Source organism: Mesocricetus auratus, unplaced genomic scaffold (assembly GCF_017639785.1).
Source record: "Mesocricetus auratus isolate SY011 unplaced genomic scaffold, BCM_Maur_2.0 Super-Scaffold_100010, whole genome shotgun sequence".
Classification (NCBI taxonomy): domain Eukaryota; kingdom Metazoa; phylum Chordata; class Mammalia; order Rodentia; family Cricetidae; genus Mesocricetus; species Mesocricetus auratus.
Genome location: NW_024429194.1, coordinates 64,159,289 through 64,171,790, shown reverse-complemented (window position 1 = coordinate 64,171,790; position 12,502 = coordinate 64,159,289). Strand labels below are relative to the sequence as shown.

The window sequence follows — 12,502 nt, the reverse complement described above, 5'->3', positions numbered from 1 at the left end:
TGCCCATGGTGGGAATGCAGGCGGATGGCTCGGAGCTTTCCCTCTGAGCTGCCTATGGCAACTTGAGGTTGGCATCTTCCTGGCCACTCCCTCCTTTCCCACACATCCTCCTCCTGGCACCCCATTTTCTGTCACTGTTGCCTTATTGTTTCCTGCCCACAACCACCTCTTCTCCTGGGTAGTTATTCACTTTGCTCTTTCCTCTCTGATTTCCCACACAAAGGTGGTCATTGATCACACTGGGTGGTCTCACTCACTCACATTGCAAACTAAACTGAGGCAGATAAATCTTTGACATCTCTTCTTCCTCCACTGGTCTGTGCTTTTCACCTGCTCTGTGACCCTCACTTAAACAGATGGCAAGTACATAGGATAGCCTGCCTCCCAACACATGGGCCACTATTCTCTTTATTTGTATTCAATGTGTGTGTGTGTGTGTGTGTGTGTGTGTGTGAATGTATGTGTGCATGTGTCGGAGATCTTGTGCATGCTAGGCTTGCCCCTTTGAAATCTCAAAACATATTAACCCTTTTTGTAAAATAGTATTTTTATTTATTCTTTGAAAATTTCATTCATGCAAACAATGTATTTTGATCATACTCCATACACCTACTTACTTTTTTTTAATGGAGAACAAATTTTATTCTGAAAACAGATCTTAGTAATAATGAAGTACCAAAAGTTGGCCATTATAATAGAAGGAAAGGGTAACAGGAGTTTGCTTTAATGGTTTTCCTGAAGCACCTACCCTACTCTTAATACTTTTCTTCTTTGCTTTCTACCAGTAAAGTTTCTTTTGGTACTTGGTTTATTCATTTACTGGTGTGTGTATGTGTGGGTAACATGTACATTCACAGTGTGTGTGCAAGTGCATGCATGTGTGTGTGCATATGTTCATGTGGTGGTCACAGGCCAACTCTTGATGTTGTTCCTCAGGCACCAGCCACCTTATTTTTTCAGACAAGGTCTCTCACTGGGACCTGGTGCTCACCAATTAGGTGATTAGACAAGTCTTGTTGGGTGACAAACTCCAGGGAGTTCACTTGTCCCAATTTCCCCTGTTCTGGAATTTTAAGTGTGAGATTCCTTATTGTCTGTTTTTTTATGTGGGGTTCGAGATTAAGCTCAGGTCTTCATGTTTGTTCGACAACACACTTTACAGATGGCACTGTCTCCCAGGCCCTTGACTTTCTAACTTCCTTTGCAATGAACTAAAATCCAACCTTTAAGAAACCTTCCCAGTAAACCAGGGCCCAGTATTAACTCTGCTCTTCCGTCTGTTGAGCTTTAATGGTGTGTCTCTGGTGGATGGTGCTTCTCCCCCAGATGAGTCTCCTAAGATCCTCAGAGAGAATGGCAGCAAGAATTCATCTGACAGAAGGGGTCTGACAAAGGGAGAGACCTACAGACTCTTTTCTCCTCTCTGGCCATCTGGGCATATCTCTGGGGGCTTTCTTGTGGTCTGTAGGAGTGCTGGGCCTAAGGACACTGTGTTCTGGGATCCAGAGCTGAGACAGCTGGACCCTGTGACTTCCTTCATGCCTGCCCCTTGGGCTTAGGCTGATTGCTGTCATCCTCTGCAGAACTTAAGGTCTTTGGCAGTGTTGATTCCATTGACAGCCAGTGGGCTGACAACTGGGGAGGAGTTAGGGAGGAAGATACACTCATGGTCTGTTCCTTCCCACAGACCCTTCATGTGGTTCATGTATTGGGCAGTGCAAAGTCCTCGAGATCCTCCCAGAAAGTTTTAGCATCAAAATTGTGCACTCTTTCCACCTGAAATTGTGCTTCTAAAAAGCAAGATGTCCCTTCCTCCACCATGAAGAGCATCAGACACACCCAGAGTAGGTACCTATTTGAAATTTTACAAACACACACATCCTACCACTCACTGAACTACACTCTACATGGGAACACGATGGTGATGGGGGACAGCTGCAGGGAAAAAAATAAAACAAAGGAGCAGAATTTTAGAGCTGGGAGAAGCTGTGCAGGTGGAGAATCTTGGGGTCCCTGGAGAAGCTGTGCAGATGAGGAATCTTGGGGTCCCAGAAAAGACAAACATGAAAACAATCATCCTGTCACAACACCCAGCCACTCGGTAGCTAGGCTACTTATTTTTCTCTGTCTGTTGTCCCATATATTCCTTAGCCTCCCTTACCCTGTAGATCACAGAGGGACAAACTCTGTCATCTGTCACACACAGTTAGATCCCTTCCTGGGGGCAGGTGGTGGATAAGACGCCAGCATCTCACTAGGGGATTTAGGCAAGTCAAGATTTAAATGTATCGTGACCATACCACTTTAGTGGTCTTTTTTGTTTGTTTGTTTGTTCGTTCCCAGGAGGGGGCTGTTTCATCCACGTAGTCTCTGACTCCCATGGAGAGGCTGTGGGAAGGAGATGGTGAGGGAGAAAGGCGAGACAAATGATATGCCGCTCTGGCTCTTCCGTGGAGGTGGAAACCGGAAGTCCTCTGAACAAGCCAGGAGTACATTACCTACAAGCCTGGTGTGCTGAGCATTGGCACGGAGACACAGCCTGTGGGCACAGTCTGGGTGGGCTGGGCGATACTGGTGTACTGAGGGACGCTGTTGACACAACTTCATTGGCTTGCAACTGGTGTGGAGGTGGCTGCTGAGCCTGGTGTGTGTGTGTCACAGCTGGGGAGGGAGATCTAAAGACAGTCACCTCATCTCCATGGTCTGGCAGGTTCTGTCTTACTATTCGGGAATGTGGAGGTCCTGGAAACTGGTTGCCCCTTGCTTTCTAGTCCTCTCTGATCTCAGTTACCTTGGAGACACTTCAGATCTTGATCCTTCTAACAAACCGTATCCTTATTCGTTAACTATTTTTAATAAAATTTATTTTTTATTGAACTATATATTTTCTCCACTCCCTTTTTCTCCTCACATCTCCCCTCCCACCCCCCTCTACCCCTCATGCTCCCAATTTACTCAGGAGGTTTTGTCTTTTTTCCCTTTCTAGGTGGATCCATGTATGTCTTTCTTAGGGTCCTCTTTGTTACCTAGGTTCTCTGGGGTTGTAGCCTGTAGTCCGGTTATCCTTTGCCTTATGTCTAATATCCACTTATGAGTGAATACATATTATATTTGTTTTTCTGGGTCTAGGTTATTTCTAGTTTCATCCATTTACCTGCAAGTTTCAAGATGGCATAGCTTTTTTACAGCTGTGTAGTACTCCATTGTGTAAATGTACCACATTTTCCTTATCCATTCTTCGGTTGAGGGGCATCTAGGTTGCTTCCAGGTTCTGGCTATTACAAATAATGTTGTTATGAACAGAGCTGAGCAAATTTCCTTGTGGTGTGAGTGGGCATCCTTTGGGTATATGCCCAACATTGGTATTTCTGGGTCTTGAGGTAGATTGATTCCTAATTGTCTGAGGAACCACCATATTGAGGAGGCCTGTGGATACTGGGTACTGGGATACAATATTGAGGCAAGTCACCCCAGGGGACCACAGTAGGCTGTCATTTCAGGGGTAGGCCAGGATGTGCAGGGGAGCTTGCAGGTTCCTGGGAGAGCACCTTCTCCTTGGAAGCCCCATTCTTTATGAGTGAAGAGAGTGAGTTCCAATGTCCTGTAGGAAGCTGAGAGTAAGTTGGACCCAGTATTATTGTCTTCTGTCCCTCAGCACAGTGCTTTGCTTTCTGTGTTATAACCCTTTGCACCCAGAGGGAAAGTAATTGTTTTCTATGATTCCTACTCTCTTGTGGCTTTCTGGGCTATGAGGAAGACAAAAGGGACATATAGAAAACAATAGTCACATGCAATGGTATATGACACACTTCGAAAATTTAATATTTAGACAGTGAGTAGGTTGGCCTGTTCATGAACAGGCCTTGAGGACTTCAAATGAGCCTTGCTCTTCCTGGTGGCTCCATATGTCACATTTGGGGCTCACACAAAAAGACAGGAATCAGTGTCTGAGTGGAGGAGAAAGGCTTGAGGGGGGTTCAGCTGGCTGGGGTTAGGTAAAGGTATAACCACAGAGTTAACCCACCCAAGACACTGAGGATGGCACTGTGTTTACTTTCTGAGTGTTTATCCACCCTTCTTTCTGCGTCATACCTTTGTGGGGTATTGCCCACCTGAGTGTATCTGGATGTGGGGGTTGGGTTTTTCATGTTCTCCTGGAAGGTTTCTCTCATGAAACACTCGGAATTGTGCTGGGAATTGCTGTCCCTCTTCAGATTGCATGACACCCAGGTGAGCTGCTGGCACCAGCTCAGCAATACTGATCATGAAGACAATGATGACGATGGTGTTGGAAAACTGAGAGTCATTAAGCTGGGAATGAAAACCTGAAGGCTCGTGGAGAAGGGGAACCGGTTTCTATACTGCTTTTAGAGGGTATGAACTCAAAAGTCCGACGCAGAGCGATAGATTGTGACTCATCACTGCTGCAGAATTAGTGTCTTGGAAAAGGAACTCTGTTGTGGGCCCTTTTAGTCAGTCAGCTCTCTTGGTGTGTAATCCGCATGCAGTTGATTGACCTGCAGCTCCAGGGTGTGAAACAGACATGCCACTGGACTCAGAGGGGAGGGACCATGGCCACTGAGCAGAGCAGGCTACATTTGAGACACTAGGGCACTGGCCTCCTTCCTTCATGGGAAAGGGTAAAAGGGCAGGTGGCCTGTGGGCCAGGCTCTCATGCTCTCTGTGTGATTCTAACCCATGAATAATCTGGATGTGCTCCCACCAGGCCAACAAGAGACAAATTCCTCTTAAAGGAAACACCTGGGGGTGCCTCTCCTTCACCCTGAGCATCACCTTATTAAGCAAGACTTGGGCAACCTCTATGAGCTCAGAGACTAATGAAAAATGATGAACGGATTGGGAAATAACAGTCATGAAGAAAGGGGAGGTAGTTGTGACAGGGCCCAATGTGTTTCTTTGTTGTGGCTATGGCAACCAACCAGGGACTGTCTTAAGGATTCATTGAACTTCCAATGGGCTTCTGAGTTCTAGCACTAAATGGGGGAAGGCTCTCTCTCTAGAGAGGTTGTAGAGATTTCTGGAATGACTGAGAGAATGTGATTCTGCAATGGATGGGAGTGGGCTTTTGTTGTTGTTTGTTTTGTTTTTGTTTGTTCTACTTCTCCTTTCTACAAGATAATCACCTCCATTATCTGTCCTGATAACATTGTAAAAGCATCTTGGCATTCTCTATGTGTCCCATTGAAGACGCAAGCATGCACTCTGCCTCTCAGTAGTGGAACCTATCATTGTTCACACACTTACACACTTTTCATGCCCTTGTCATGGTCTATGCAGTGTGGTGGCAGTGGTGGTGGCAGCGGTGACACAGTGGTGTGTGTGTGTGTCCACAATTCTGGATTTCACAGGTTAGAATTTTTCAAAGATAGACACAAAAGTCAATTAAAGTCAGCATTCAGTATTTAGCAATGTGTTGAGCTTGTTTTAGATTATTCTTCAATGTCCAGAACCTTGCTGTGCCACAGGCAGCCTTAGCTGGGTATATGAGTGACCACTAGACCGATGAGCACCCAAAGTACAGAAAAGCAAACAATGAGGGTTTGAAGAGATTTTTGGAAGCAAAAAATATGGCAACAGAAGCTGATGACAGACACGTTTTACTTCTTATCTCCAAAGAGTAAAGACGAATCAGAGCAGGGAACATGGTTTCAGAGGCACAAAAGAACTCTTGGAAAATAATGGACAGAAAAATAAAGCTTGTCTAGAGTCCAGAGCTGAGGGAACAGAGAGTGGTAATAGAGCTAACTTGAGAAAAAACCCCCATTCATCTTCCTCCCGGGGCAGGCTGGAATTACCAAGCTATAGAGTAAGCATTGCTTAGCCTTTGCCCTCAGTGTAGGTGTATATGTCACCAGCTGACATCATCACCCAGCATGGCCTTCTCAGGTGAGGATCCTACTCCCTAATTCCTCCCTTAGTATCCTAGGGCAGCTGGATGTCCACCAGAGGGCAAGCAAGGCACGGAAGGCTGAAGGGGAAAGACACTGGCCAGGTCCTCCCCATGGTCAGAGGTGACAGAGAGAGTGTGGTGAACCCAAGCCTTCCCATGGAAGGAAATTCCAGCATAGCTCCACAGTGATAGCCCTGGCATCCTACCCTGCCTGTGAGGCTTGGTTTTTCACTCTCATTTTTAAGATGGAATTGAACACAAGATCAAGGCACAGAAATCAGTACTTTTTTCCATGGGCAACCTTGAAGAAAAGAAAACAATATGAAAGTACTTGTATCTCACAACACAGAAGCGATTATATACCCAGGGATGGACAGCAGCAATGGCAATGAACACAGCCTGAACGCTGTAAATTAGCAAGGAGGGCTTGGGGTGTACGCAAAGCTTTGGCGGTGACCACGGTGACGTCAAAGGGAGAACCAAGGAGAAACAGGAGTGATGCTGGCAGATCACAGAGGTGGTGCTCCATTGAGAGGGAGGAGGCTCCTCTTCTCAGAGCAGCAAAGTACAAGGAGCAAAGTAGCAGGCACCCTGACTCCTGTTCCTGAGAATTTATCGCCCTACATACTGTGACCTATTTGCCTCTGTCCTGTTTTCTCTTGCTAAGATCATTGAACAATCTACAAGCAGAGTAAACACAATGAACTTTAAAACAACCCACGGTTACCAAAGTAGGCCACCAGCTGGTGTTGCTGTCTCCTTCCTGCAAGGTCAGGAGACATGGAAAAGTGTGTGTGTGTGTGTGTGTGTGTGTGTGTGTGTGTGTGTGTGTGTGTGTACAGCCCAGAAGAATCCATGGCTTGTGTCTCGCCAAGGCTGGGTTATCAGTGGCGGGAAAGTTCTCAGGTGTGATTGTTAGTCAGGGTTGGCAGCTTGACTGGATTGGTAAAACATACCTGTCCTGTGCCTGTGAGGGGCATATGAGACAGTGACTGGGGGAGAAAGACTCTGGCTGAATGGGGAGAAAGACAACATTCTCAAGCCTCTTTGCTTTCTGAATGACTGCTTTTTTGGTCATGGTCATCATATACCAGCATCTTCAGCCTTTCAATGTAGTCCAAATACCAGCTACTCTTCAGGGTGTTTCGGGGCATTAAGTAACAGACTGGAACTGCTAAGGGTCCAGATTCTTGCATCGTATAGCTACCATGGTTTCTGCCCTGTGGTATACAGAAAGCCATTCTTAGCCACCCAAGTCCTAAGGTGCCAAATGATCTAATATTCCCCCTTGTAAGTTATGCACATTTCCTATTGAGTCTGTTCTTCAAGCAAACATTGACCAACGCAGCAAGAAAGGGTCTTAGGTTTGGTCTGGACTCACTGTCTACCCTTCTGGTAGAATCCCAGAGCAGTAGCCGGACCAACCACCCTGTCTGCTGTGCAGCACACACAGGAACACACAGGAAACTCTCTTCCAATGAACAGACTTATTGCCAACATAATGATGTTGCATACAATACTTGAGGCACAGTAAATGCTTTTGTTGTTTATCTGAAATTCAAACTTAGTTGGACATCCTCTCCTTTGCCCAAATACCCCTTCTCACAGGTGGTGAGGACTGCTCTAAACATCAACCCACCTGTCGTCTAGTTGGCCTCTTTACAACCTGGTACTCATGGGGCCTTCAGTCAAGGCTGTTGCTTTAAGTTAGCCTCCCTTAGTTAGGTGGTTGTAGTCTTCGGGTAGAAGTCTCTCTTGCTGTACATTTTCTCATTCATATAGCCATTGTGAAGTATTTGACCAGAGGAACTTCAACATACTTGTGAAGCTGGAAGTTTTTCTCTGTCTCACTAGGTCCCACTGAACCTGTTTCTCTCTCCCCAGCCAGATCCCTGCAGCTGCTCATGAAATAATCACTCAGAAGCTAATATTAAATATAATTGTTTGGCCAATGGCTCAGGCATATTACTGGCTAGCTCTCTCCTATAAATTAACTCATTTCTATTAATCTATATATTGCCACGACACTGTAGCTTACCAGCAGTTCTCCAGCATGTTACTCCTTGGCAGCTACATGACATCTCCCCAACTCCACCTTCCTCCTTTCTGCATCTTTGTTTGGATTTCCTGCCTAGCTCTATTCTGCCTGGCCATTGGCTGAAACAGCTTTATTCATCAACCAATAAAAGCAACACATATTCACACCATACAGAAGGACATGCCATGTCAGATTTGGGTAAATTATTTCTGAATAGATCCGAACAAACTTCTTACATCTAGTTTTTCTTGCTAACCTTCTTCCTCAAAGCGAGTTGTCACAAACCTGACAGTCACCTGTCTGCAAAGAGCATCTTTTGGTGTCATCTCTGCTAACAGTGCTTCAAATGAAATCTACAGACAATACTGTTTGGGAATTTATTGAGTCATTTTACTGATTTGCTGACAGTATGCCCCTTTTTCTGTTACTTGGGTAGGAGGTACAGGCATGTAAATTTGTTTTCTGAAATGGGTTCCTGTTCTTGTTATTGTTTGCCCACCTGACAAAAATCTAGAATGACTAAAGGCCAAGACTTTGAGCACATCTGTGAGGGATTAGCTGTGAGATGGGAAAAGGTGGGTGGTGCCGTTTCATAAGCTGGGACCTTGGCTGAATAAAGAGGAGGAAGTGAAATGAGTGACAGCATCATTTCCCTCCACTTCCTGACTGTGAAGGCAAGGTGACCGGATGGTAGCTCCTCTTGTCTCCATGCCTTCTCCAGCCATTGCCACACTTCTCTGTTGTCATAGAATGGCAAATCAGAGCAAATGCTTCCTTCTTGAAGCTGCTGCTTGTCAGCTGTTCTCTCAAAGCAACAAGATGGCTAAGACACATCCCATGAGTTTAAAGGGAGTTCTTCATCTGGACCAAGTGTCTCTGGGTTGTGTGAGATCCACTCAGCAGTTAGTGCTCTGTGTCCTCAAGCCCACACACCAGGGATGGGGAGCTTTCTTACTGCACAGGCTGATTTGATGGATACATCTCAAAGCAACTCTCTCAAGACAAAGGTCTTGGTACCTGGAGAGTCAAAACGCTCTGGCTTCTTCCCAACTGCCTCTGCTCTGGAGGACCAGTGCCTTGATATGGGGAGTCTCTCAGGGAGCCCCAGACAGGGCAGAGACCAAACCACCAAAAGGTGGAACCAAAAAGAAAACAAGAAACTGCACTGATCTAGTTTTTAATATATAGTTTTCCCTTCTGTCCTTATGTACACTGAAGAAAAGCATTAAGTGCAGAGAGCTGAGTTAATGGTGACCATATCCCTAGAGAATTCCTACAGCATCAAATGAAGTTGTCTGATAAGTTTAGGAAGAGGGCATGGGGGCCAGTAAAAGGAAAAATCTGGTTGCCCAAAGACAATAAAAAGTATGTGGGATGAGACAGATCACACATGAACTAATGTAGAGCAAGAAATTTAACATTTTAATTTTGCTCGATGTATTTTGAAGGAAAAATAGATCAGAGAAGAAGAGTACAGAGACAGACTCTCTGTCAGGAGTGTGTATCACAGAGCATTCAGTCATAGAGAGGGAAGAGTAGGACCGCAAACTGTTGAACACAGCCTCGGTAAGCAGGATAGCTAGGGTTCTCAGGGAGGACTCCCCATTGCAGAGACAAGTTCTCACTCCTCCGGGGTATGAATGAACCATTCTCAGATCAAATCAGATTCATATGGATGGGAGTCACATTGTGTGACATTGGCTGCTGATGTTCTGAAGTTGAACACTGAGGAGAAGGATAAACAGAGAACTACTGAAGGCACATGATCTTCTCTGCCCCAAACTAGAGAGCAGAGGCAGGAGGCCACTGCAGGAAAAGTCCCTGAGCACAGGGCTCTGCAGGCAGGGGAGCAGGGATCAGGGACAGGCTCTAGTGGCAGGGACTCAGTGCCTGTAGCTCTTCCTGCTGGAGGAGGTGGTGGTGTACTTGATGGTGGAAGAGCTGCCACCAGAGGAGCTGAGGCCACCACTGATGCCTCTGCCACTGCCAGAACTGAAGCCACCTCCAAGGCCATGGCTGCTGCTGTAGGAGTAGCTGCTGCCTCCTCCCAGGCCCAAGCTGCCGCTGGCACCACTTGCACTGCCATAGCCGCTGGACACGGTGGACTGCACCACAGCTGTGAGGGAGGCAGAGGGGACAAGGGTCACGCTGAGCCCACGCTGTCCAGTGAGACAGGCACAAGGCAGGGGTCGGGCAAGTGGGCAAGCATAGTACTTACAGATGTTGACTGGTCCAACGCCTTCACCATTCAGCCTGGAAGAGGAACAGGGCAGGTAAGAACTCAGGAGACAAGACCTCAGTCCCCATGGTAATCCTCAGTCTGGTGACAGTTGACAGAGAACCCTCTGGTCTAGTGGTTCCTGAAGGTAACCATTGTGGCCACAGCTAGTGCTCCCTCATCTTGTGCTCAGTGCCTGGCATCAGAAGGTGTCTGCAGGGGCTGGAGGAGGGGTGAGCACTCACCTGCACTCCTCTCCTTCCAGCAGCTTCCTGTAGGTGGCGATCTCCACATCAAGGGCCAGCTTGACATTCATGAGCTCCTGGTACTCCTTCAGCAGCTTGGCCATGTCCTGTTTGGTCTTCTGCAGGGTGTCCTCCAGCCCTTCCAGCTTGTTCTGCCCTCAGAAGTCATGTGAAGCTGGGCACAGTGGCACTGCGATTACAAATGTGTACTACCGTGTCCAGCATCACATGGATTCTGGGTATTCAAGTCCTCGAGCTTATGTGACAAATTTGTTGTCCACTGTGCTCCAGTCCCCAAGGACTATTTTTGATGATCACACTGCCATAGCATGCCGATATGAAGAGAGCGATGGACACTCAGGCCGTGACTTCCTTCCATCCTCGAAACCCTCTGCTCCTGTTCTGCTCTCATTCCCCGGGAATCTCCATCAGGTTGGTGGCACGTTCCTCACCCGTGCTGGCCCAGTTCTTCTTTCCAATCAGTTACTGTGTGAAGCTGCAGTCCTTGAATCTCCCATTACAAAGTTCAACCTTATGATCCAACCACTCTTAGCAACTGGGTTTGGTTCTGTTTAGGTGACGAATCCTTTGATTAGGTTGGATCTGTCTTGCTCATTAGCTTGTTTCCTACATGTGGGGATCGCATGGCCTCATCTCTCTGTGCTTCTTTTATCCCAGCAAATATTTCCAAGACGGTGTTGACTCACCCTCAGGCCAAGCTGTGATATTTTCTCCCATACTGCCCATAGCACAGTGGCTTCTTGACCTAACTGAACAGATCTCATCTGCTATGTCGCATAGTCCTCAGAAATACCTTTCCTGATGGCATCAGGTCATCTCTGTGTCTGTTTCTGTGACCTGCAGAGGTACACGCTCTGATGCACAAGAGAGACAGTATGTGCATTTTCCTGTGGACGTGTTTTACTCCCGAATCCAGCACACACTGATCTATGGCTTCTTGGGACTTAGACAATTTGGTGTTTTGGATTCTTAACATTCTTAATTAGGAGATAGCAGATTGGGTAGCTCTCTTAGAAAATGTCTAATGTATGTCAGCATTGCATCAGGCTTAAAGTCTGCCCTGGTCCTCTGTGTATATTAAGGTTTCCAGTTCAGTGTTTTTATGGGATTCCTGAGTATATGAACGAGTGGGTCTCTGATTCTCATGCCTTTGCTTGAGCTCTTTTCCTTCTGTTGTTTGTCTTGTCCAACTCCGATGTAATAGTTTTTGTTTTATGTTGTATTTTGTTATAATATAATAGAACCCTGCTTGTTTTCTAATGAGAGACAGAAAGGGAGTGGATCTGGAAGGGAGGGGAGTAGGGAGGGACTAGAAGGAGTAGAGGGAGGGAAACTAATCAGGATATATTATACAAGAAGAAAGTTTATTTTCAATAAATTAAAAATATGCTGGGGAGACAGAAATATAGAGATAGAAAGATGGGTGGACAGATGATAGATAGATGACAGACAGACAGACAGACAGACAGACAGACAGACAGACAAGTGTGTCTAGGTTCTTTTCTGTTCCACTTTTCCTCCTGCTCTAGGTTCTTTACTTCTTAGAGCAGGGTCTAGCTCCGGGGTGCAAGGGCAGGGCGATTTGCTGTGAGAGGATCCAAGCTTCTTTTCAGAGCATTTCTAACTCCCAATGAAGCCTGAAGCCTTCTACAGTTCAGGAGATGGATCTAAACATGCTTCTGCCATTTTATATAAATAAACATTCAGCCACAATTTCATTTACGCCAAAATAAACAAGTGCATTCATCTCAGTATGCAAATTTGGTTTCTCTTTAATAAATGCTAAAACATTGTGCATGCCACTAGGAGCAAATTGCTAGAGAAGCACAGGCAGGTGTGGGTTAGGCTTAAGCTGAACACTGCTGCCAAAGAGGCTGTAGATGTGGGGATGAAAAGCTGAGAGTTATGAGGGGACGGCTCTGGGAACATTAACTGCCCCTGCGGGAGCCACTTCTGGAGACAGACCCTATAGTCCTTTCTCCTCACTTCCTTTGAACTAATGCCAACTCTCTTCTCCTCCTTCTTCAAAAAAGTGTCTATGTGTGTGTGTGTGTGTGTGTATGTGTGTG

The 12,502-nt window shown here is 46.3% G+C and overlaps 1 protein-coding gene across 1 annotated transcript; it reads right to left on the bottom strand.

Moving 5' to 3' along the window:
* Positions 1-9,827: 9,827 nt before the first annotated feature.
* LOC121142649 (keratin, type II cytoskeletal 6A-like) lies at positions 9,828-10,516 on the bottom strand. Its single transcript, XM_040752783.1, has 3 exons — positions 10,413-10,516; positions 10,168-10,202; positions 9,828-10,065 (listed from the first exon to the last, which is right to left on the bottom strand). Exons 1-3 carry the CDS (start codon positions 10,514-10,516, stop codon positions 9,833-9,835), a joined length of 372 nt encoding a protein of 123 aa, XP_040608717.1. The 3' UTR covers positions 9,828-9,832.
* Positions 10,517-12,502: the final 1,986 nt, after the last annotated feature.